General features: G+C 39.6%; 2 protein-coding genes across 3 annotated transcripts in view; one reads left to right on the forward strand and one right to left on the reverse strand.

Moving 5' to 3' along the window:
• Positions 1-1,749, forward strand: part of LOC129779942 (UPF0235 protein C15orf40 homolog) — a 37,503-nt gene extending 35,754 nt beyond the window's left edge. The window contains exon 2 of the mRNA XM_055787732.1: positions 1,416-1,749. Coding sequence (XP_055643707.1) covers positions 1,416-1,609 — 194 coding nt within the window. The 3' untranslated portion in view covers positions 1,610-1,749. The remainder of the gene's footprint in view (positions 1-1,415) is intronic.
• LOC129779936 (Golgi-specific brefeldin A-resistance guanine nucleotide exchange factor 1) lies at positions 1,593-22,576 on the reverse strand. 2 transcript variants are annotated; one of them, XM_055787723.1, is made up of 11 exons: positions 22,353-22,576; positions 20,502-22,203; positions 13,898-14,388; positions 13,630-13,838; positions 13,076-13,567; positions 8,614-10,039; positions 8,456-8,551; positions 8,121-8,390; positions 3,184-3,298; positions 2,311-3,120; positions 1,593-2,162 (listed from the first exon to the last, which is right to left on the reverse strand). In XM_055787723.1, exons 1-11 carry the CDS (start codon positions 22,452-22,454, stop codon positions 2,140-2,142), a joined length of 5,736 nt encoding a protein of 1,911 aa, XP_055643698.1. In that variant the 5' UTR covers positions 22,455-22,576; the 3' UTR covers positions 1,593-2,139. The 2 variants fall into 2 exon arrangements, with proteins under 2 accessions (XP_055643698.1, XP_055643697.1); XM_055787722.1 differs by having other exon boundaries at positions 1,593-3,120.
• Between the last annotated feature and the right edge of the window lie 801 nt (positions 22,577-23,377).

The following is a 23,377-nucleotide window of genomic DNA, read 5'->3' on the forward strand; positions in this document are numbered from 1 at the left end:
GCAATTACTGAACTGAATTTGATGGTTGCAGTTGAAAACATACATTGCTTATGCAATACTAGTTTAGCCGTGAAACAATTTTTGAAGATAAACGCGGAGCAGAAGAATACCGATGCTTTCAATCAACAAGGTGAACAAACACATCAAACAAACCAGACGATTCGATTGATTCATCGACGAGCGCGGCCGTCGGTCGTCGAGCCAGACGAGCTACTCGTCTGTTTTTAGTCGAGCTCGGCTTCTGGAATATGGAAACAAACGAGACGAGCGCTCGTCTGCTCGTCTCGTTTTCTGGAATAGAGCCCATAATTTTCTTCATCGTCTGCATTATTATTTTTATTTTCTTGGAATCGATTATTTTATTGTATTCGTCACAAAGTAATATTTCTTTCAAAATTTCGAAATTCCTCAAAATATATATAATTTTTTTTTGTACCGCGAAAAACACTAAAAATTCTGAAAAAAATCACATATACCTAAAATAGACGTAGGAAGAAATTTGAATACAAACTAGAGTAGTACTGAATCTCAGAATAAAATATGCATATTTTTGCAAAAAAATGAAAATTTAATTTAAAATTAAAATAAAAATTAATTTAATTTTTTTTTAATATTTGATTTTTTGATGAAGAAATTGTTTGAAAATGTTTATCGAGACACCTTAGTAATATGTACTTTCGGTATTTTTTTTCCATATTTTTGTCTCAAAGCTATTGAGAATGGCGTGAAAAAACGAGAAGGTGCAATTTTCACCATAGATTCTATGGTGTACCATATAAGGACTCAAATATATGGTACTACTGCCAAAATGTTTTATTTAGTATTCTATACAAGATTTTCCATACAGCTAGTGATTTGGTTTGAGGGCAGTTTTTACTCCCTTACCCGGCCAGATCCTTTGGAAATATAAAAAAAAAATTTTTTGTACCGCGCAACACTGAAAAAATCTGAAAAAAATCACACATATCTAGAAAAGCCGTAGGAACACATTTAAATATGAATTGGAGTAGTACTGAATCTCTAAATGCCAAAAAATTGTTTTCTAAATTTCAATATTTTTTTCAGTACTATTTCAGTACTATTTTTGACAAACATTTTTTTTGATAATTTTTCTTGATATACCGTAGTAAGATGCACATTCAGTATTTTTTTTCAAATTATTATCTCGAAGCTTTTGAGGATTGCGTGAAATAAACGAAAAAAGTACGTTTTTTACTATAGATCCTACGTCAAACCACATAGGGGTTCAAATAAACCGCCAAAATTACTTATTTCATATCCTATACAATATTTGCCATACAGCTGGTGATTTGGTTTGGGGGCACTTTTTACTCCCTTACCCGGCCAGACCCTCCCTTTGTATAAAAACGGTATCCTATCGTTCTAATCGCAAAAAAAATGTTTTCTCCATACAGCGGCTCCCCCAGTCGATGGAGAGGCCAACACGGAGCTAATCAAGTATCTTTCCAAGCTGCTCGAGTTGCGCAAAAGTGACGTCAGTCTGGATAGGGGCTCCAAGTCTCGCCAGAAGACGGTCGTCCTCGAAAAAGGCTGCCGAACGCCGGAGCAGGTGATGGATGTTTTTCGGAAAGAATCACAACAGTCATGATTCGTCGTTTTTCACTTGTGGTTTTATTTATTGGTAAGTTCATAATAGCTTTATCCTCACATCGTTACGTGTATGTGTATATCTATACTCTTCTTTTCTGTGGAATAAAATAAGGGTAGTTACAATCGTAATGAAAGATATTTACGAACAGAAATTTCAAATCGACTAACTAAAAAGAAGTCCCTCCTTGTGGAACATTTGTTGTGTTCAATATGTTGATCTATTGTTCATAGTGCTAGCAAAAACATTCACACACACACACCCGGAAAATTTCTCGTTCTACAAGAGTGTATAACATGTAGGTATATGTATATATGTATTAACAGTTTTGCGGATAAAACAGAAACAAATAGCGATCGGGAATAAACGAAAAATATTTTTTCCCTAAAATTTCTATCATTTCTCAGCTAAACACACGTACGACAGCGTTGTCGCGATATGCTCAGAGCTATCTTTAGCCTAGCACAGTTAAAAACATATATCCGGTCGGTACTCTACGAATCTTCCAACGTAACTTGGTAAACGGTTAGTTAGTTCTGATCTTCGTCCACTTCTAACCGCGCATTGATTGATAATTGGATCCATGTGAAGGCATGTAAGGAATGTCGACAGAAGAGAAAAGCAAAAGAAACCATATTAGATTACCCGACGGTGAGAAATGAGTCCAGCTCTCTAGGGTTCACCAAATAACATTTCCGAACCTGGTGGTATCCGGCCCGAACCGAACTGCATCGTGCCGAAATAGTTGGACGATAGAAACGGTTCGTTTTGTGGCTTCGCTTGCGTTGAGAGTTGTGGTTCCTGTGGAGGCGAAGATTGCTGCTGGTCGGATGCATTCCGATCGAACTGCAACGTCAGATTGTACGGATCGTTGATGTAGTCGGTGTAAATATCGGCACCCTCAGCGGACCCCTGATTCGGTTGGACGAATATTGGCGCGAAACTCTGGGCGATTCCGATGGGAACGTTATGCAGCGAAGGATACTGATTGCCCGCCACAAGGTGACTTCGTGGAATCACAGGCTGTGTTGGGTCCATTGTAGCAGGGTGTTGGGGTTCTGGCTCCGCGACAGTGTTTTGTTCTAACGCGCAGGGGGGCGGCGATGGAGTTACCGGTAGCTCGATGATGTTCGAGTATCGGTTCGTGTTGTGTTGCGGACTGCTCTCTAACTCGATTCCATCGTGGGATGGAACAGGTGATGAATATGTTTGCGTTGCTGGGATTATCGGAGGTGGGGCATTTATTAGATTTGGTACCAGAACAGGTGTCTGCATTTGAGAAATCATCGGTGGTGGATTAAGGATGCTTGTGTTGTTGATTAGCAAATTGTTTGTCCCCGTTGTTACTCGTTCTAATTCACCCGGAGGGCTAGCGATCGTTGGTTGAAGTTGAAGCAAATCTACGTTAGAATGGGGTTGAACGGCTGGAGGTGGCTCAACTGTGTTGGTCAGCGCATTTTGGGATGGTGGTGCTGCAGGAGCAGCAACGCTGATTTTACTTGAATGCACCGCTGAGAGAGAAAGCGTAAAAATTCTGTATTCAAGGCTTCGCCTAAAGCTAATGAGACATTTACCATCATTCCGGAATAGTTCGTCCTTGAGGTTCGGGAGGAAGCCCGATATGCGTTGCCACGTTAAATCCCACAGAACGGAATGGGTCACTCCGTCACTGTTGTGGAAAACACAGACCTTTAAGAAGAAAAAAAAAATATAAATATTCTCTAACAGTGAATCCATGAACAAGTGTTCATTTTCTGAACTCCAATATACGCTTTCAAATAGACTATGGACTCCTGTGAAGATTCTATATAACGATGCACATTTAAGAAGTATGCTCAACGAGTTTTTGAGCCCGTTGGTATAACACTGCTTCCAATGTTTTTTATAGACATACACAAATGAAGACGTGGATGAATGTAGTATCCATAATTTTGAAGCGTACCTAAGAATTTCCATTCCAGATGTCGGTCTATTGCCAATGGTAAATAATGGTTTGGCAAATAGCTCCGCGACAAATCTTCCAGGTGTGTCAAGTTTCAGGAATTACATATTTGTTGAATTCAAGGCCGGTTATGACACAGGGTAGGGTGGCAGCGAAAATGGTCATGTCAAGTTTCAAAAACCGACCATGTACATTTTGTTTATTGGCCCAAAAAAATTATCTGTGCAAAATTTAGCGCAATCGGACATGATTTAGGGGTGCTTCAAAGCGCACAAAGTTTTGATTTTTTCATCCTCGAAAATCTTCCAAGTCCACACACCACGTGGGCAGAAAAAGTACGATTTCAGACACCCCCCTCCCCCTCCGTGGACAAGCATGGACGTTTTCTATATCCCTCCCCCTTTTGTCCACGTGGAAATTTCTCCATTTCTTGGAAAAAATAATCGTAAAAATAGTTGAATTGCGCCTAAATTTAAGTTTATGTTTGTTCCTATTCTCTATCCTATGTTTGTACATTACAAACATGTGAACATAATTAATAGAGGCGATTTCTTTTCAATCCCTTGAACAACTTTGGGGAACAACAACTCGTGAAAGCTATTTGTATTGCTGTTTTTTTTATCCCATTTATTTATTTATGAGTAACAGAGCCGGGTTTAATCGTGTACATGTACATATCTTTATGTTTTCCACAAATTGTGAATTACACAGTAGTTAGTAGTAGCCATTTAGGCGTTAAGTTTTCTGTTCCATTACATTATGGTAAATTACACAGTAGTAGCCAATTAGGCGTAAGGGTATTCTTTCTGTTCTTCCATTGTTCAGCATACAGGACAGCGGAGACAGTTGATATTGATCATTGTAGGGTTATTTATAGAACAGCAGCCCGATGTTTCTTGCAGAGCAGAGCAGTTGTATGGATGAATCGATCTTTGTTCCACCGTGGATCGATTTCCATCGCTGATGATGGTTGCGTGGACGTAGTTATTCTATAACAACACAAAGATGGTCAATTGAGGGCCCTGAGTTTGAACTCACGATCGATCGCTTGGTAAGCGAACGCGTAACCAAGTGGCTACGAAGACTCCCAATATTGCTGTTTGTTTTCTTCCTTTCATTCACCATGTAATCACGCTCCAAAACATAATATTTACGTTATAGCAAAACATCACATGTGAATCTAATCTCGGACATTTTCTATCATAAACCGACGCAAGCTGGCTGAACTGTGAGTTTTCAAGAGAACCAGACAATGAAATCAAGTGACTGATAATTAAACCAGTGATTGAAAATCATAACATGTATAAGGATATAAACATGTGTTGTGCTATGTAGTTTTGGCGAGTTCAACTCCAAAATTGCCGATCAAACTAATAACTGATGCGGTTCACTTAGCTGATCCGCAAATTCATCATTCCATTAAAACCAGTTTACTATTGCAAAATCTTTCCTCGCCTGGGCTTCAATAATAAGTCCTCGCGATTCATCTACCAATGATTTTTCTTCGTTCAACTTAATAAATATTGGGTAATATTGAGTTGTTTGGAATAATCATGCCGATTTAAAAAAAATCGAAAGCAAAATACTAAGGCTCATTAGCATTTTATCGTGTACATGTCACATGTTTCTGTCGAATCTATAAATAGCGCATTCCACTGTTGTCATATTAGGCGTAAGAGTATTCCTTTTATACCATTGCATATAGTACATTACACAATAGCCATTATGGCGTATGAGTATTCTATCTGTTCTTCCATTGTCCAGCTAGACCACCGGACAGCGGCGACAGTTGATATGATCATTGTAATGTTATTAATAGAACAACAGCCCGATGTTTCTTGCAGAGCAGAGCAGTTGTATGGATGAATCGATCTTATTCCGACCGTGGATCGATCTCCATCGCTGAATGCGTGGGCGTAGTTATTCTGTTACAACACAAAGATGGTCAATTGAGGACCGTGAGTTTTGAACTCACGATCGATCGCTTACTAAGCGAACGCGCAACCTATGTGGCTTCAATATTTCTTTATTGGGGGTCTAAACAAGTGATAAACAAAAAATCCAATATCTGATGATAGCGGATAGACTATCACATCCTAGTCAAACTCTAAACATTTTTAGCAGGCTTTCAAAGAAACATGAGGTTTGCCATTATTCTAAAGAGGGCCAATTCTGAACGTTTGTTCTAGATTGACGATTTTGATTCGTTTAGTTACGAATAGTGCTTGTTGAAATTTATCGATTGACTGTTTGGTAGAAGCTTATAATGCAGAATTTTTCTCCTATCTCACTACGCACAAATAATGATTTTCTGCGGGTGAAGATCGGCTTTGGAGATATCTAATGATGGTTCATTTCGCTCAACTCAAAGATCTATACCCCCAACCCCCTCACCGTGGACAAGCGTGAAAATTTTCGTAAACCCTTCCCCCCTGAAGTTGTCCACGTGGTATGTGGACAGCCCCAAAGGAAATTTAGAAAATCGATTTTTTTTTTCGATGTCAAATGACTTAAAAATGCAAAAAAAATACAACGTCGAGATCTGGTGTTATCAAGAAAAACAATTTTGTCCGAAAATTGACTTTTTGGAACAGCCTGAGTGGCCAAAAATCAAAACTTTGAATGCTTTGAGGCACCCCTAGATCATGTCCGATTGAGCTGAAATTTCGCACAGGTCATTTTTATTGGGGCCAATAAACGAAATCTACTTGATCGTTTTTTTAAATTCGATAATTATTTTTTTTGCACACCTTCATTGTCTCTCAGTCCCAATAGATCGATTTTCGGTCAAAATATTTTTTTTTTCGAGATGACACCAGGGGTGTCATTGCGCATTTTGAAACGAGTAACTCGTTTCGAGATAATTCAAACTCGAATCGAATTGATTTTAGTATTATGTATCTTCTTAGAGTTAATGTTTTCAGTGTACTAGATTTCGAGCAAAATTTGTCTCGAAGAGAAATGTAAATTTTTTGGGTTTGTAAACAAAGCAAACTTCACGGCTACTGCAAATATCAATGCCGAAAACAAATTTAATTTGATATTATATTAGAATTGTAATTAAAAAAAAAGAAAAAAAGAAAAGATCGCGAAATGTTTCTTGGCGACAGCGATAGGAAAGAAGAGAGCATGCTTATTCCACGGTGGCGGTAGTTGAGGGATAAAAGAAACTCTCTTTCGCTAAGTGAAAATGAGTGAGTTTGTCTTAAGCGGCCCATACATTTACAATATTATTGCACAACACAGGAGATTGTGAAATAATATGAGCGTGTGTTTCTGATATTGAAATTTTGTCCAATATATTGCACGATATCAAAAAATTTAGATATTTATTGTGCAACGCTTAAAATATTGCATGATCTATGGGTGACGTTGTGCAATATAGTGTCAGTTAATGTCAAAGTTTATGTTTATATGTACATCTTCACGAGTGTTAAATGAGTGTTCTCCTAAAAAAAAAATTACAGGCCGTTTTCGAGGACGTGTGTATCGCGATGGCCATCAAAAACGCCGAAAAGTATTTTATTCTCAAGTTTATCGAGGTTTATCGTTCACTCCCGGCATTATGGGATATCAAGTGTCAGGTTCTAACAAGTACTTGCGATGAAATATTGAACGTCAGTAGCCAGCCTTGCGCAATATTTAGCACAAACTTCGATATCATCACAAAACGATTCAATTCCATTGCACATATATGACTGTGGCGCCATAATATTGTACGTCTGTGGACAACCTTCAATAATAGTGCCAATAATTTGGTACAATGGTATTGTGCGTGTATGGGGCGCTTTATATACGTTTCCGATATAAATGATGATAATTATTCTTTTGTTTCAAGGTTTCGGCAGTATATCAGACTTAGTCGAGAAGCATATTAAAAATTATTTCGGATACAATCGTGTTCCATACAACTTTCAGAAACGCTGCTACTCCTGCAGCTTTGAAATTAGCGGCCGTTTTGAATCTTCTGGTTTCTGGTCGTTAATGTAATGAGGGAGGAAACTTTTCACTTGGTATGGCTCAACCAACAGTTTTTACAATGACAGATGTTAAACAAATTGGCCTTTATGCTTTGGGAGTTGTACTGTTGCGTTTTCAGCCTTGGGAATACATATAACCTGGGTTTCTCGCCACTTACTACGAATGCTAGGATCATGCTAGCCCAAGAAGAAAGAGGTCAGAAGAGGAATAAGGAACCAATGCATTTCTATAACAGCACTGGATAAATCCCATTGGGCTCTGCAGATTTTAAAGTCTTTAAGAGACCTGCTGCACATTCAAATCTTGACTTCGTAAAGGTAGCCCTGTTTTTTTTATTGTGCTAATCTTGTCGCTAAACAGGATCAAGCTGTATTTAGATCGTTTTCAGAATTAATACAATCTCGATTTACTTCCAAGTGAACTTTCAATAAGTTCAATATAGCGAAGTTCTTGATCAGTCACGGCGAAGAGCATAAGCACAGAGAATGAGACCTACATCTGCTTTTACTCGATACCGGATTATCACCTCACATGAAAATAGGTGATTTCACTTGTTGAATTCACCATGAGAAAAAATGCAACACTTACCGAATGCATCACCAGCAGCATATTCTTCAAGCTCTCGAGCACAGCCTCGTACAGCAGATCCGAACCGATCTTCATGAAGCACTCGAAGTACTCCAGTATCTCGAGCCACAGTTCGTTGAAGCCGGCCAGCGCAATCAGAGGCGTCAGATGGTGCAGAAATACCTTCGACATGATGGTTGCGGTTCGCATACGCGATTCCTCCAGCAAACCAGCATCCACCGGTTTGACTGGCTTCTCACTGAGCAATTCCGACAGAAGCGGGAAGAGAACCTTGTGGAAAATATATTTCATATTGTTTATCGTACACACAGTCTTGTTAATTGTGGGTTGCCTACCTGCTTGAAACAACCGGCCCATTCTAACCCGGTTAGAGTTTGCAGGTCTTGCACCAACAGCGCCCTCTGTAGACACGTGACTGCACTTGTTCGGACCTGTAAAATGTTTACCGAAGAACATGAATCATGGTGCCGTCATATTTTCCAATAAAACTCACCTGTCTCCGCTGATCGGTTGCCAAACGTGCGATACCCTGCAAGAGTGGACACCATCCCTGTGACCATAGTGCGGAGCACTGTGGCAGGGCGCCTCCCTCTTCGGCCCACCAACGGAAGATCTGTGCCGTTCGCGTGTGCAGCGTATGCATCAAATCCAACAGTTGAATCGAAATCGATTCATACGCTTCCGGAGTGTCCTCCGATTCACTGTCGCTACTATCGTTCTTACGATTCCGGCTCCTGGAACACTTCCCACTGCGGCTCCGGCGACGTTTCTGCTTGCCATCATTCATCGACGCTTCCACGAAGGTTCGAATACAGCGCACGCAGCGCTCAAAGTTATACGGTGTGATGTGGGCCACGTTTCGTACGATGAAGGATAAACTTTCCCAGCATTTGACTAGCGCGAAGGGAGAATGCTCCAGCAGCTTGCAGTGATATTGGATCGTGTGCTTCGGGGAGGTCGACCGGGACGAAACAATATCGGCGTCCTTATTAACCAGTATCCAATTGTCACCGGTAGGACTGACCAGAGGCGTACAGGAATTCGACGAATGCGAACTCTTGACGACGGTGTTCAACTCCGAATCCGATATGTATCCACGGTCGGGCAGTCCCGAGTCTTCCTCGCTACTGAGAGCACCATCGGATTTCGTTCCGGAGACGACCGGTGCTTCGTCGTACTCTGGTGGCATAGCTCCCGCACCAACGCACTCGAGAATCGTAAACACAATCACCCAATCCGCTTCGGAATGAATGTTCTGGGCGCTTGTTTTTAGCAGCTCATAGATTCCAATGGAGACCGGTTTTGAAATTGATAGAATTACAGTGGGTTTGAGCATGAGTAGCATTCGCAGGCTTTGAAGAATGGTGGAACAGATTTCCTCGTTTCGCATCAGATAGATGGCCAATTTCAGTATCGCAACAGTGGTTCGCTGCAACAGATAGGTATAATCGCAGGATGACGATCCGTTTAGTAGAAGATAGAATTGATCTTGACAGGGCTTCCAAATGGGGAGCAGACGATCTCTGTTCTGTATCAAAATCTTCACCAGAAGTTCCATCAAAAATACAACCGTATTTTCAGCGTACGGTAAGCCCACTGACTTGTGGCTCTCAGGAGCTTTGATCATCCCGAGCATGCAGTTGACAAGCTCGACAAGCGACTCGAAATGTAAAAACTTTGATTCGTTCACTATTTGATCGATTTGGCACTCCTTGATGCAACGTTTGGAAAGTTTAATGATTTCCTGCTCTTCGTAGGAAGGCTGCCGCTGGCTGTCGTTGCTGAGGTAAGAATACAGACTGCTCAACAGACCGGCGTCCGTTTTGGGTAACTGGTTTTGCTCGCGGACAAGCGCTACCTTGCCGCCAGGCTCACAGAAGTCCTCCGCTTCCATCAGCGATTTTGGTAGAAGTTTAAGTCTGGATGGCAAATAAGAAAAACAAAGGATTTAGCGAACAAATTGGCGAAATTATTAGGAATTTAAAAGTTCATAATAGCAAGAATGATAGTATTAACTAGTGATGAAACGGATAGTAGTTTGGCCGGATACCAGATAACGGATATTCGGCAAGCTTCGAGGCCGGATAGCCGGATATTCGGCTGTTTATTTGCGAATGCGAAACTGGGAGACACTGCATGTGTAGTGATCCCCGATAATCGTTCGATTAATCGATTAATCGAATACTTCCTACAGAAATCGATAATTAATCGAACGAATACTGCGTAACCAATTATCGAAGCGAACGAATAATTTACGTCGATTAACCGATCCAAATCCAGAGCAAAAAAAAAAACGTAAGGCCGCTGCAGTTTTATTTTTTAAAGTTAATTCGATTATATTGAATTTCGCATGTAATATCTCATTCCACCTGTTGCTTAATTAACGAGTGGACTGTAATTTCTCATGCTTAACAATTGTCCTCAAGCAATGCGGAATCACGGAATCGCACATCATGATGAAAAACAACTTTCTTTTATCGTTTATAACTATATCTTTAGTGAAAATACATTTGATTGTTTTGTTGTTTAAAATTCACTTCTATGCGCATCGGAAGCACAGTGAAGAATAATAAAATATGGCTTCTTTTCACCCTCGCCTCGTGCAGCTGCAGTTTCTCGCTGTCAAGTTGGTACTGCGTGCAGCGATGTGTTGGTAAATTCTGAGGGGTGCTTTTGCTAAATTACTCGCGGCGAACGGCTCGAATACCACCTCGTAAACAGCTTGGTGTACATGTCTTTTGTCAGTGAGTTTTTGTTTTGTCATTCGCGTTGACGACATTCGCGATGACAGTGGTACAGTGTCGTCTGGTTGCGACTTTCAATTAGGGTCTATTATTTGGATCCCAAAATAGATAGCGTAATCTCTATCAAATCAAAAGATAAGAAGCCGGTTTGAAAATGTTAAAATTTTAATGAAAACTTTTACATCACGTTATTTAATTACTTGAAACACGTATTAGCAAATGAAAAATATTAGTCTAACTATTTTTTTTTATCTTAGTGTGACGATTAATCGATTAATCGATTATTTGGGACGGTTAACCGTATCGAATAACAAGCTGCTGAAAAGTATTCGAATAGTTGATGAACGATTAATTTCAGAAATCGGGGATCACTAGGTAGACCTAGCTCCGCTACGAGCCTGCTGGTATTCATAAATTCAAACAAGATTCCTCACACAACTATGTAATATTTCTTATGGCGGGTTTACACTAGGGAGATCTATAGCTATAGATGGATTTATTCACGTGAAAATAGGTGTAAACGGGTGAGAATAAATATGATACACTTATTCGAGGTATATATAACTTGAATAAATTCTGCATATGTAAACGCTTGTGAATTTCTCACTGGTGAGAAATCACTAAAGTTGGATGCAGTTCTACTTCAGGTGAATAAATTCACCGAAAATATGAATATATTCATTATAGAAGTTCACGCTAGTGTAAACGGTTGATGCGATTTCTATAAATCTCATCATATTTCTTCACATGAATATATCATTAGTCTAAACCCACCCTTAGACACAAAACACAACAAACGACAATCTTCGCCATCACAAAGAAATACCGTTCTGAATCATATTTCGGACGCTTAAGGCATATGATGCAGAAAACAGATCTAAACTTTATGCACGCACAGGTATTATTTGGTTGATATTTTCAATAAATTAGTTCAATATGCTTTTAAGCTTTCTACTTTGGTACCTATTTGATTGAAAACATAAAAAAATCATCGAATAAAATGCTTTTCAAAAAAAGCGAATAAGAATCAAACTTCGGACACTAAATCAAATTTCGAACAGATTGAATTCAAATTTCGGACACTTTGTTTTGTAATTTTTGTGACGAAAATTGCCATACACTTGATTATATTTTTCAGTCAACTGCAAAACACTTACCAAGAAATCTCAGCAAACTGTTAACGATGATGAAACACGAGAGAAATTTATAGCAAATTCGTTTTTAAAACTGAGTCAGTGCCACACTGACTCTGTAATAAAAAAACGTTTTCAGTTTCACGAATGCGGTGGTTTGTTGGTGTGCGTTGTATAGTCTGATTTGTTTATATTTGCGACGACAAATGTACAGTGTCGACGTCTGGTGGAGATATTAGTGCTTGGGAGGTAAAGTATTCTCTATGAGATCAGAAGGGCCAAGTGCAGTGTAAAAATATAAAAGTTTGAATGAAAATTTTTACTTCATATTGTTTGATTACCTAACACATGTAGTCCTGACACTCACTTAACCATTTGTCGATGCATTTCCTGTTTGTTCCACAAATAATTACTATTATAATATAAAATCATCATTAGACACAGTTTTCGTTCAATGTTTCTGCGATATCGGAAAAAAACCCTCTTATTTCATCACATAAAATAAATATTCGATAGGTTAAAGTAAATTTTCATTCCTAATTTTGATTTTGAGAGCATGTTTATTCCTCCTGAATATCCATAATAATTTTCGCCTCGCAATGAAAGCACACGGAGCTTAATGCCGTCTACACGAATATACTCTTCAAAATCAGAATCCGAATTGAATTACGATTCAAATAATACAAAAGCAAGAGCAGCAGGTTTTCCATTTTCATAGTCTCTATTTTTAGATTTTCCAAAACTATACTCGGAACTTGACAGTTCAGTATAGTTGTATTGGTGAACCCGAGTGCCAACCCGTGAAACATCTCAGTGCGTCAAACACAAACGATAATGAGTAGTGTTGTCAGATTTTTACCGATTATGTTATAATTCAAATGTAGTTCTCATATGAAATGATAGTGAAACCAGGGGATTCCTCTAAAGAAGCAATTGTGATATTAATTTTATAGTTAAATCATCCGTGCATTAAGCATTTCAAGATATTAGAACAAAGTGTCCGAAATGTGATGTTGTCCAAAATATGATATTGTCCGAAATATGATTCAGAACGGTACCAAAGTGAACTAGTACTCACCTGAACAACTGTAGCACTACTTCAACAATGTGCTTCCACCCCTCCCGCATACAATCCCCGTGGGCATGGATCAGCGCGTATACTGTTTTCATCGCCAACTGAGCTTTCGCGTTCTGACCGAACAACACATTGGTTGTGATTTCGTGCACATCCACCGGTGGATTCAGTAGCGTGGTGAATTTGCACAGCGTCAGCACGAGCGCATCGAAGTCGCTGTGTAGATTATAGTGCGAAGCGATCACCGCCGATTTTATAAATCCGTTCATCGATTTCTGATACAGTTGAGCGTTGTCGTTGCTTTTGTCGAAAATAAAGCTGAGAGCCGCCAGTGTTGATCCCTGGATTATACGGAACAACTCGCGGTCGTGGTTTGGACCGAACACGTGATGGAAAAGGCCATCTTTGGTGGTGCCACGGCGCAGCAGCATCTTCCACAGATAGTTCTCTCGCACTATTCCCGTTTGCTCGGCTGGCATAACTATCTCTTCGTTTCTGAAAATGGAACCGACATTGTGAAATAAAAATTGATATTTAAATCTACAGAAAAGTCTCACTTGATTGAGTGGTAAACGTTCGTGAGCATATCCTGATCAAAATCCGAGTTACCATTCAATCCTCTCAGATTCTTCAGAAAGTCTTCTGCCGTCATTGGAACGTTCAGTCGTTTCGCGTTGTGATTGTGTTGATCCATGTTCAGCATTATGATCGCGTACGCCAGACGAAAGGCGGCATCGGTGTTCGCGAATGGTTCGTTATTGCATTTCTGAAAGATTCTCATGGTTTGATCAAACGACAATCAGTGTATATACTGCCCACACTTACATGCCAGTGGTCAGCGAAATGTTCCATCACGAGGAAAATAAGCGGAGCTTCTCCCGGAAGCCGGAATGTCTCAAGATACAACCGAAGCGCTTGATCGATCGTCAATCCAGCGAAATCGAACGATTTGACGAACACCTCCAGGATCTTGCTTTCAACGTTTTTCTTTTTGCTAATATACTCTCCGATCATTTTCTTGTCCAGCCCGGAATTCTCCCTCAGGAAGTGGGCAACTTCTAGTGGATCCAAGGTGCTATTGAGGATACCATTTTCCTGCAAAAACTGAATGCCCTTCTCGGGACGCTGGTTGAACAGATCCGTACCCTGCGTCAGCAGGCGTTTCTTCTTTTTGATGGCGGCCAATTCCTCCTGGCTCAGAGCAGTACCATCGCCAGCACTCTCCTGGCTAGCAATCTGTCGCAGACGGTCCTCGTTTTGACTAGATTTTAGATACTTGTTGATGCTTTCGACCACCACGTCGTTTCCGTCGGGGTCTGTAAAATAAGTTACAATACTTTGCTAAATCAACTGATTAACACGTTCACGCCGGCCCAATGTTCCTCGTCCATCGGCGGCTGCGCTCTATCGGACGGGAGGTATTCTTGGCAGCGTTTGCCGATTGTACGTTTTTCTGAATAATTCATTTTGACATAGGACTATGTCTTTGATTTCTATATAGGGGGGTCACTCTACGAAAAATGTAACGATTTATTAAGAGCTTTCAAACGCATGTTACTCAAAATGGTTGATGCGACATATGTTGTGTTATATATCATTAGACAGGAAATTTATCCAGATTTTGTTTTGTTTCTGCATGATTGAATAAACAGAAGAAAAGGGTGGTAATGGCTTTAATGGTATTTTTGTGTGCATTTTTGAACAGAATGTGGTACCGAATTCTACCACGTTAGGTCATCTAAACCGTTTAAAGGATACAAGTACATACAGGAAACGGTTTTTCCAGGGCATCCATTTGTTGTATCAAAAGAGAAAAACTACAGATTTTGAACAATGAAAAACTCAATTAAAATGCAATTACTACACATAATCATAGTCCTATGTCTAGATCCCGTTCGTTCCCTAGGCTCTGACCCGTCAACTTTTTGTTTGTTCGAATATGATCTTGCAAGAGTCATTTCCCCCAGTGGCATTCGTTACAAAACAAGTGGCTCTCATACAAACTAAACACAAATTTCTGCATAACTCGAGAATTAATACACCCATACCTCGCTTCACGGCCTAGATACGTTCCTGGGCCGCCAAGCAAAAGCCGTATAACGATTCAATTATTCCAATACAGATTCATACAAACTCTATCGGATCGGTTCCAAGCTTGTTCAACGAAAAGCCGTATAAAGAGCGGCCGTATAGCGTGGTATGTAGAGTAAATGGAACCAAAATTGAAATGTCAGCATTTTATAGTACAAGAAATGTGTTTATGCTGGAGAAGAAGCATCATCGTCAGACGTTCAAATTCAAAGGCAGATGTGTTGGAGCTTGTTCACAGCGATTTTGGTGGACCCATGGAAACTAAACCTATCGGTGGAAGCAGACACTTCCTCACCTTTATCGATGATTGCAGTAGGAACTGTTTCATCTACTTCATTAGATCTCGCAAATAGAGGTATTGCAATTTGAGTGCTCCAAAGATTTTCAAGTTTATGCAGAAACATACGGCATCGTGGAATTCAGGATGAAACAACTGTGTCGTACAACACTGAGCAAAACTGTTTTAACTGAACGAATGAACCGAATCATTGTAGAACGTTAGACAAGTCATATTGGGCGGAAGCGGTTGGAACAGCTACTTATCCCATTAATCGTTCTCCGACGAAGGGCCTTAAAGTTACTCCTGAAGAGCGATTTCGTGGAAGGCAACCGTACTTAGCAAACCTGCACGTATTCGAAACGAGATTGATGACCGCCATTTCCAAGGAGCGACTTCGTCGCGTATGCAATCGGATTAAAGGGATATCGAATTTACGACTCAAGAACCAGAAGAGTATTTGTGAGTCGTGATGCTTTTTTTCGAACGAAGGCAGTAATGAGAAGCAACCACCATCTTCAGAAACTGAAGTATTACCTATTCGAATGACCACAGCAAACTGCAATCCGGAATTAGTACAAGGTGCAGATAAAAGAGCACCAGCGAGCATCATCTGTACTGAAGAGCAGCAAGATGCAGCAGAAGCAGCGCTCCCTCCGCAAACAGTAAACCAACAATGTGTGGTACGGCAGAGCAGCAGGGAGCGCCATACCCTAGGCAAGTACAACGAAAAAATATTTCTAATTTATTGTCTTTCAAAGTAACTCTTAAACATATATTTTACCATAACGATGTATTTGGAAAAGTTGTTGAAAGTTGTGAGCAAATTCATAAAATGTCATTAACATGGCGGTATAACACGACAAACATATTAAAAGAGCCTATCTGATATAAAAAAAGATATCTCGAGAATGGCTGCATTTACAAGGAGATTGATAAAGAGCTTTTTTGTTTCAATTCACATCAGAATTCATAAGTTGTGGCTGAAAATGATTGTTATCATACAAAGATTCGAAGTTTCGAAAATTCATAAAAAATCGTTGTTCCACAAAGTTTGTCAAAAATAGTTTCACTATCTTGTACTCATTTTTTAAATTTTCTACATGACTTCTACTTTATATGACAAAAATAAAAAAAAAATAAAAAATACATATATAAATTTAAAAAAAAAATAAAATTGAAAAAGACAATAAATTAGAAATGTTTTTTTTTTCAAATATCTCGAGAATGACTGCATTTAGAAGGAGATTGATAAAGGGCTTTTTCATTTTGAATCACATTAGGATTCATAATTTGTGACTTAAATGATTGTTTACATACAAAAATTTGAAGTTACGAAAATTCATGAAAATTCGATGTTCCACAAAGTTCGTCAAAAAATAGTTTTACCATCTTGAACCCATTTTTAAAGTTTTATACATTACAGTGGAACCCCGATTATCCGCGGAATAGTCGGGCTAGCTCACCGCGGATCACGAAAATCGCGGATATCACAACAAATGACTAAAAATGAGGTGCAAACACAAAAAACAGATATTTCAGTATGAAAACAATGTTTTATCAATACAGGAATCATTGAACTATCCATCTGTAAGGTCGTGTATACTAGTAGTCAAATAATGTGAAAGTCATGACCAAAACAGAACAAAAACCTACCACTCATTGTCAAATTTAGGGTAGGTTCATAGAATTACCATGGAACTCGCTTTCGCGGATAAACCGCACCGCGGATCATCCGCTCCCGGATAATGGGGGTTCTACTGTACTTCTATTTTATATAAAAAAATATATATATTTTAGATATTGCAAATTGAAGTTTTTGTTAAAAAAAGTACTATTTTTTTCTCAGTGTATATTATTTTCACGTTTGGTCATCAACACTCTATAACTCTCCCTAAACAATATTTCGGTAGGACTCGTAGTTTTTGAGATATAAATTATCAAAGATTTCTCTTACTAAAATCGATACGCCCTTTTCAAAAGTTACACTTGAGTCAAAAAATTTCCAAAAACTGTGGAAAACTCATATTTCCTCCAACCCAAACGGAATACAAATTTTCGTTCGAATCAAAAATACAAGTTTTAAAAATCTGCATTTTTAATTTGATTTCATTTGGAATTGCACAAATATCGAATTAAAGCCAATAAACTAGTCTTTTTCGAAAAAAATATTACAACTCCTAAAAATGATTTTGTTTCCGTAATTATTGATTGTATTTGTTTTTTACGGCTTTTACGGCATGGTCTCGGGACCAAGGGCGCTATATTTTTTTTCTTGAAAGCTGAGATTTTTTTACGTAACATATCCTACAATCAGAGAGGTGTTATTTTTTGTTCTTGAGTTATGATTTTTTTAAAATTAACCGATAACAAAATCAATTTTATGCTTTTTTCATAACTTTTTTTTACTACTGGACCGATTCAGATGATCGACATATCAAATTGTAGCTCGTTAACTAGTCTTTGTAGTACCATGCAAATGAAATAAAAATTCCTGTATAACTCAAAAACTAACCAAGCAAATGTAACTAAATTTGGCATGTCGAGAGTTTAGGAGGTGGTGGTTCGACACTTCTCGCCCCCTCTCAGATGGGAGAAGGGGTTTCTACTATACAAATGAAACACATTTCTGCATAACTCGAGAACTATTCAAGCAAATGGAAACAAATTTGGCATGTAAGGGTTTTTGAATACCAAAAATGTTTCTCTGATGGTTTGACATACCTCCCTCGTCTGAATGGAAGGGCTCACATACAAATAAAATACAAAGTTTTGCATAACTCGAGAATCAATAGTTGATGTTTGACGTAGAACTACATCTAACAGGGATATATAGGGGGTAAAATGAAAACTTGAACACTGAACATGTAGGAACTAATGAAAGATGTACCAAGTCAGCCCAAGTCATGGTTTCCAGCAGCTTCGGCCCATTGCAAACAAGGCTGTTTTTACTTTAGAAAATTTCGGTATAGTTGTACTAAAGAATTATTCCGATGTATTCTAAAGCGATATCCGAAATAATAAGCAAACTAATTTTCATGATTTGTTTGCCGCTGGAGATCTCGTGTCAATTTATGGGTGTTTTGGGCTAATTTGTGACGTTTTCCGATCGTTGATTCAATTATCGCGAATTCGTTCATTGTTTCCGAGTTAAAAGTTAAGATGGACGCGAAGAAGGTATTTTCCAGCGACGAGAGCTGTTTGAAAACAAAGGAAAACAAAAGATGAAAATTCGTTCCACAGCGGTCGCTATCACTAAAGGCCCATTTATACGTTGCTAGTAGCTGACTTCACAACGAGCAGCTACTGACCCGGTGAACTCGCTTGACAAATGGTTGACTCGCCTTGTCCGTTCACACAATGTGAGCTGCTGACAAGAAACTAGATACTAAGTACGGGTTTACCAGAGATGCCAGACGATTTTTCAAATGTCCATCAAATAGTCAGAAACAGCAATCAGGTCCGAATTTGACAGATGATTGATCCGAAATCAACTTATTTATTGGCTGTTTTCGGCTTAGGTTTTCAGTTGAATTTATCATTACACAATTTTAAATTTTATCGCGAGACACACGCTGGCCGTGTTTACAAATACTTTGTGCTGAATTTCTTTGAACTGAGGGTACTATCCGAAAAAAGCAGAAAGAAAAAAGGATTCGGGCCAGGAATTGGATGCAAAGAAAAGGAGTAACAAATACAATACTGGAGTAACTCCACGATGATGATCCCCGAGAGTACAGAGCAGTGTTGGAAATAACACCTGAAAAAGTGAAAAAACTGTTGGATTTAATTGCTCCACAAATACAACGCCAATATACACTCATGAGTGAAACTAGAAATGATGTGCCTTTCTTCTGGAATATGGAATATATATCAGATTATTGTCGCTATTTTTTAGAACCTCGAAAGCATCCATAGCTTAATTAATTCCGAAAGTATGTGGTGCTACAAATGGCAGTCTAAAAGATTTTTCAAAATTTGATTTACTTCGCGTTGACAGCAGCTTCGTGTACCAATTTGTGAAATGAAAATGATAGTAGATTCGCCGGAGGAATAAATACGTCTCAAAAACTAAAATAATGAATGAAAATATACTTTTTTTCAAATCGAATATGTATTCTGTTTCTTAGAACAATACTTTTTTTTGCAAGTTGTGAGTGAATTTTGAATGAAAATTGTGCCCGATGATGATTTTATATTTAGATTCCCAATAAAACTGTCTCAATAAGAAAACGTGCCCCGCCAGTGTGCCAAACAAAATAACAACGATTCCGTTTAGAAACTATTAGGGTTTTATTTGTTTTTCCAATATTTTTCAAGTCTATAAATATCTTCGCATATTTTCAAATATCTTAAAAATAGAGACATTTGTTTACATTTGGCATCCCTGATTCGAACGCTAAATTCTGTTTTTTGACGTTTTGAGGGATGCGAGTGCGAGTAAATTCAAAAAACTTTGAAGTAGCTCGCACGCCGAATCACACATGACACTAACTGGCATGATGTGTTCACACGGTGTGAGTAGCTGCACTGCAGTAACTGACTAGATCGACTCGTATGCTTACTCGCACCGTCTGAACCCGGCTTAAGGGGACAAATAGACAAATTTGTGGATTATTTATTTGAGAATGATGTTTTTAGAGCATGTAGTAGTTTTGCTATAATCATACCGCAAAACTAATTTGATATTCGATAAGTTCAGTGTTTCATGCTCTAGACACCAAACAATCAATATGCTAATGTTGAGGCTGAGAGTTAATTTGGAAGTTTTATTGCTTCGCTGGATTGGTAATGGTTTGCGCATTGTCTATTTTGCATTGTAATTTGTCTACATTACATCTGTAGAGGCGAACGAACTGAAAAGTTTAAACCCTCTTAATACCAAGAAAAAAGAAGAAGAAGTACATTACATCTGTACTGAAATATAAAAATAGTATAGTTTGAAAGTATTCATATCAAAAAAATAATTTTGAGCGGGACGAAATTAAATAAATCATTCCAGTGTAATCAACCGTTGTCATCAGACATGTTTTTCTAGCATTCAACCGTATCGAAACTCACCTTGAGGACTAGCAACACCTTGTTCCGATTTCGGTGAGAGGGGCTGCCCCACTCCTAGCTCCAGCACAATCTTATCCACGCTGGAATTGTTCCGCGAATGACGCATGTACGTCGTTTTCTCTCCATTTTTCGCCTGTAAGCAGTTTTTCTCGATGGATTCGATAATCGTCAGCAGGGCGTCCGTTGAGAGCGTGTGAACGCTATAGATCGAATACGTAGCCGAAAGTGTGTTCTTCGACATCAACTTCGTAAGGTCCTCAAACAAATTGGTACAATACAGGTCACAATCGTAGTTGATGTACAGCTCGGCAGCGAATCCCGGAATGCGCCAGAGCTGTAGCAAATTGTCCAGAGCAAGCTCACGAGCTTCGTACAGAATCCTTGGGTTTTCATTCACTATCAAATCGGCCAGCTTGGTGAGGTAATACTCGAGCTGGAATTTCAACTGCGACCGTAGCGATTCGAACATGAGGAAGCAAAGCTGGAGATCCGTTGCGAAAATCGATATACGCTCCGTTGCCAACAGTGCAAACAGATTCTTGCACAGATCGTCCTTCACAATCGTCAGCAGTGAGTCGTATTTCCCAATGCTATCCGCACCAACTTCGAACGTTACAGTGAGAAGTGTGAGGCCCATGTGGATCATCACATCGGTGTTCTGTTTATCCAGCGGATTGCAGAGGGATATGAGAAAACGAAAGAGTTCACGAATACAGGGCAACCCATACGGCAGATGTGGCGTTGGGCCTGCAACTTCTTCGTCGGTTTGCTGGGTGAAACGAACACCCACTGCATTAACGAAAGACTCCGGCGGAGTTTCCTCCGCGTCCGCCTGTGTGTTATCCAGAGGCAATTCCAGTTGCGATTGTATATCAGCCTCCTCCGGTATTGTCGATTCAGTTTTCGGTTCCTGACTGCTTTTTGGAGTTTGGGAAATCGCTCCTTGCATATCCACAATTGTCCCTGCGGGAGTCGCTGGTGTTGTTGATAGCGGGGGTGGCTTCAATGCTTTGGGAGCATTAATCGCCACCGGAGTGGTCGGTTCTGTTTGCTCCTGGGATAGATCTTCACTCGTCACTATCTTAGGAACGGTAATAGTAGGTTTCGCGTCCGTTCTGCTGACTTTTCGCTTCTTACTGCTCTGATCCATGGAACTGGAACGCATTTTCAGCGACTTGAGGTTAAAATTACCTCCCTCCACAAACTGGGGAAGTCTCATGAACAGCAGCAGCACAATATCCTTCAAAGCATTCTCAGCGGTTTTCCTCACCAGTTCATTCAAACGGGGCTCGAAGCACAACCGGAAGCAGCTCAATATGATGTCGCAGACATTTTCATTCGACAGAGCGCTCCCCTCCGGGCTCAACAAAAGCGTCCTCAGGACCTGTACTATTTTCATCAGCACAACCCCATCCGAGGTTTGGTCGGTTCCTACGAAGCGCGCGTGTGTCACAGCGTCCGCTATGCTCTCCACTGTGGCAGCCAGGGTCGAATGTGTCGGGTCAATCAGTCCGTAGGACAGAAATTTGTTAACCGCTGACAGAGCCAAGCTCGTAACGGGACCAGTAGTTTCTTCAGATCGGATAACTTCCAGGAATGGTCCGAGGAACACGGCTGGTTCAACCAGCCGTAAATCTTCCAGCTGCAGAAGCTTCTCTTTCAAATCGTGGAAATTTTTAAGCAGTCCATCTTTATCGTCATCCTAAAAAGAAGAGTTTTAAATACAATTGGGAAAAGGAAAAACATATTCGTCGTTGTGCTCATCTGTTGGTGGGTTTTATTCCGAACCAGAAATCACAATTAATGAAATGACGAAAACACGAAAACTTGCGCACTGAATCCACTACAAACCTGATAGGAGTTCGAGTTCCATCGAGAACCGCGGCGCATTGCCGTCGTCAGGATGGACATTTCGCCCCGGACGACGAAGATTCCGTTGCCCGGAGGAGACATTTCGGTGCGGGTGTTGAATTCCGATGCACAAACAGTAGATTTGGGACCAAAACTTTACGAACAGAGGACTAATTTTTCACCATACTTCCAACTCACAGTAATGACGTTTACTATTTTCTTTTCCAAGTGTCGAAGTGTTTAGGGAACTAGTGGGGAGGTACGCTCATTTCTAAACCGTTGAATGTATTGGTCAGGGATGCCAGATGAATTATTTTAGATATCTTCATATGGTACAGAAAAAAGTCTTCAAATGTCTTCACAACCTGAGAGAGAGGAGCCAGCTCGTGTTTGTTGTGATCGCCCTTATGTCAGCGCGAACCAGTCACGGTGAACCAAGGGGAAGTATTGAAATATGTAAAAAAAATTTAACATAACATTTTTTTGCAAGAAATTTTATGTGAAAATGATTTTGACGTCGGACTACATCTTTCATTTCTATACTGGGGTGTAAGTTCGAAGCTTCAAGAACGAGAGCGTTACATTAGAGAAACAGGATTTCGAGCATTGTTAGTTGATAGAAATGGTATGTTAACCGCGTTAACCGGATGTAATTCGAAAGATAGAATGTCTACGCGTTTTATGTTTGTTAGTTATTGATCCAAAAACTAGTTTCAATAGCTCAAAAATTGCTTTCAAAGCAAGCTATTGAAATCACAAAAATCTGTATAAGCAGGTGCCAGCTTGGAAATCCACTCAATTATGATTGTATAGCGGTTGGAACATGTTATCGCTGCTCAAGATTGATACGGTGAAGCTAATTATATCACACCTTTTAGTTTTGTGGACGAGACTGATTGGTTCACCTTCACTATCTGTTCGGGCGGTTTGAGGAAAACCCGCCGACAACAATGGTCACACACTTACTAGAAATAAACTATCAATTTGTAGGTTAAAAGTTCTCTATATTTCTCTGGTATTTTTCT

The sequence above is a fragment of the Toxorhynchites rutilus genome, chromosome 3, assembly GCF_029784135.1.
Source record: "Toxorhynchites rutilus septentrionalis strain SRP chromosome 3, ASM2978413v1, whole genome shotgun sequence".
NCBI lineage: Eukaryota > Metazoa > Arthropoda > Insecta > Diptera > Culicidae > Toxorhynchites > Toxorhynchites rutilus.

Excerpts from the sequence above, each read along its gene's own strand:
- LOC129779936 (XM_055787722.1), bottom strand. The coding sequence starts at position 22,454 with ATGTCTCCTCCGGGCAACGGAATCTTCGTCGTCCGGGGCGAAATGTCC. Across the intron at positions 13,839-13,897 it reads ATTTCGCTGACCACTGGCAT|AAATGCAATAACGAACCATT; the intron begins GTAAGTGTGGGC and ends AGAATCTTTCAG. Across the intron at positions 3,299-8,120 it reads TGCTGCTGGTGATGCATTCG|GTCTGTGTTTTCCACAACAG; the intron begins GTAAGTGTTGCA and ends TTCTTCTTAAAG.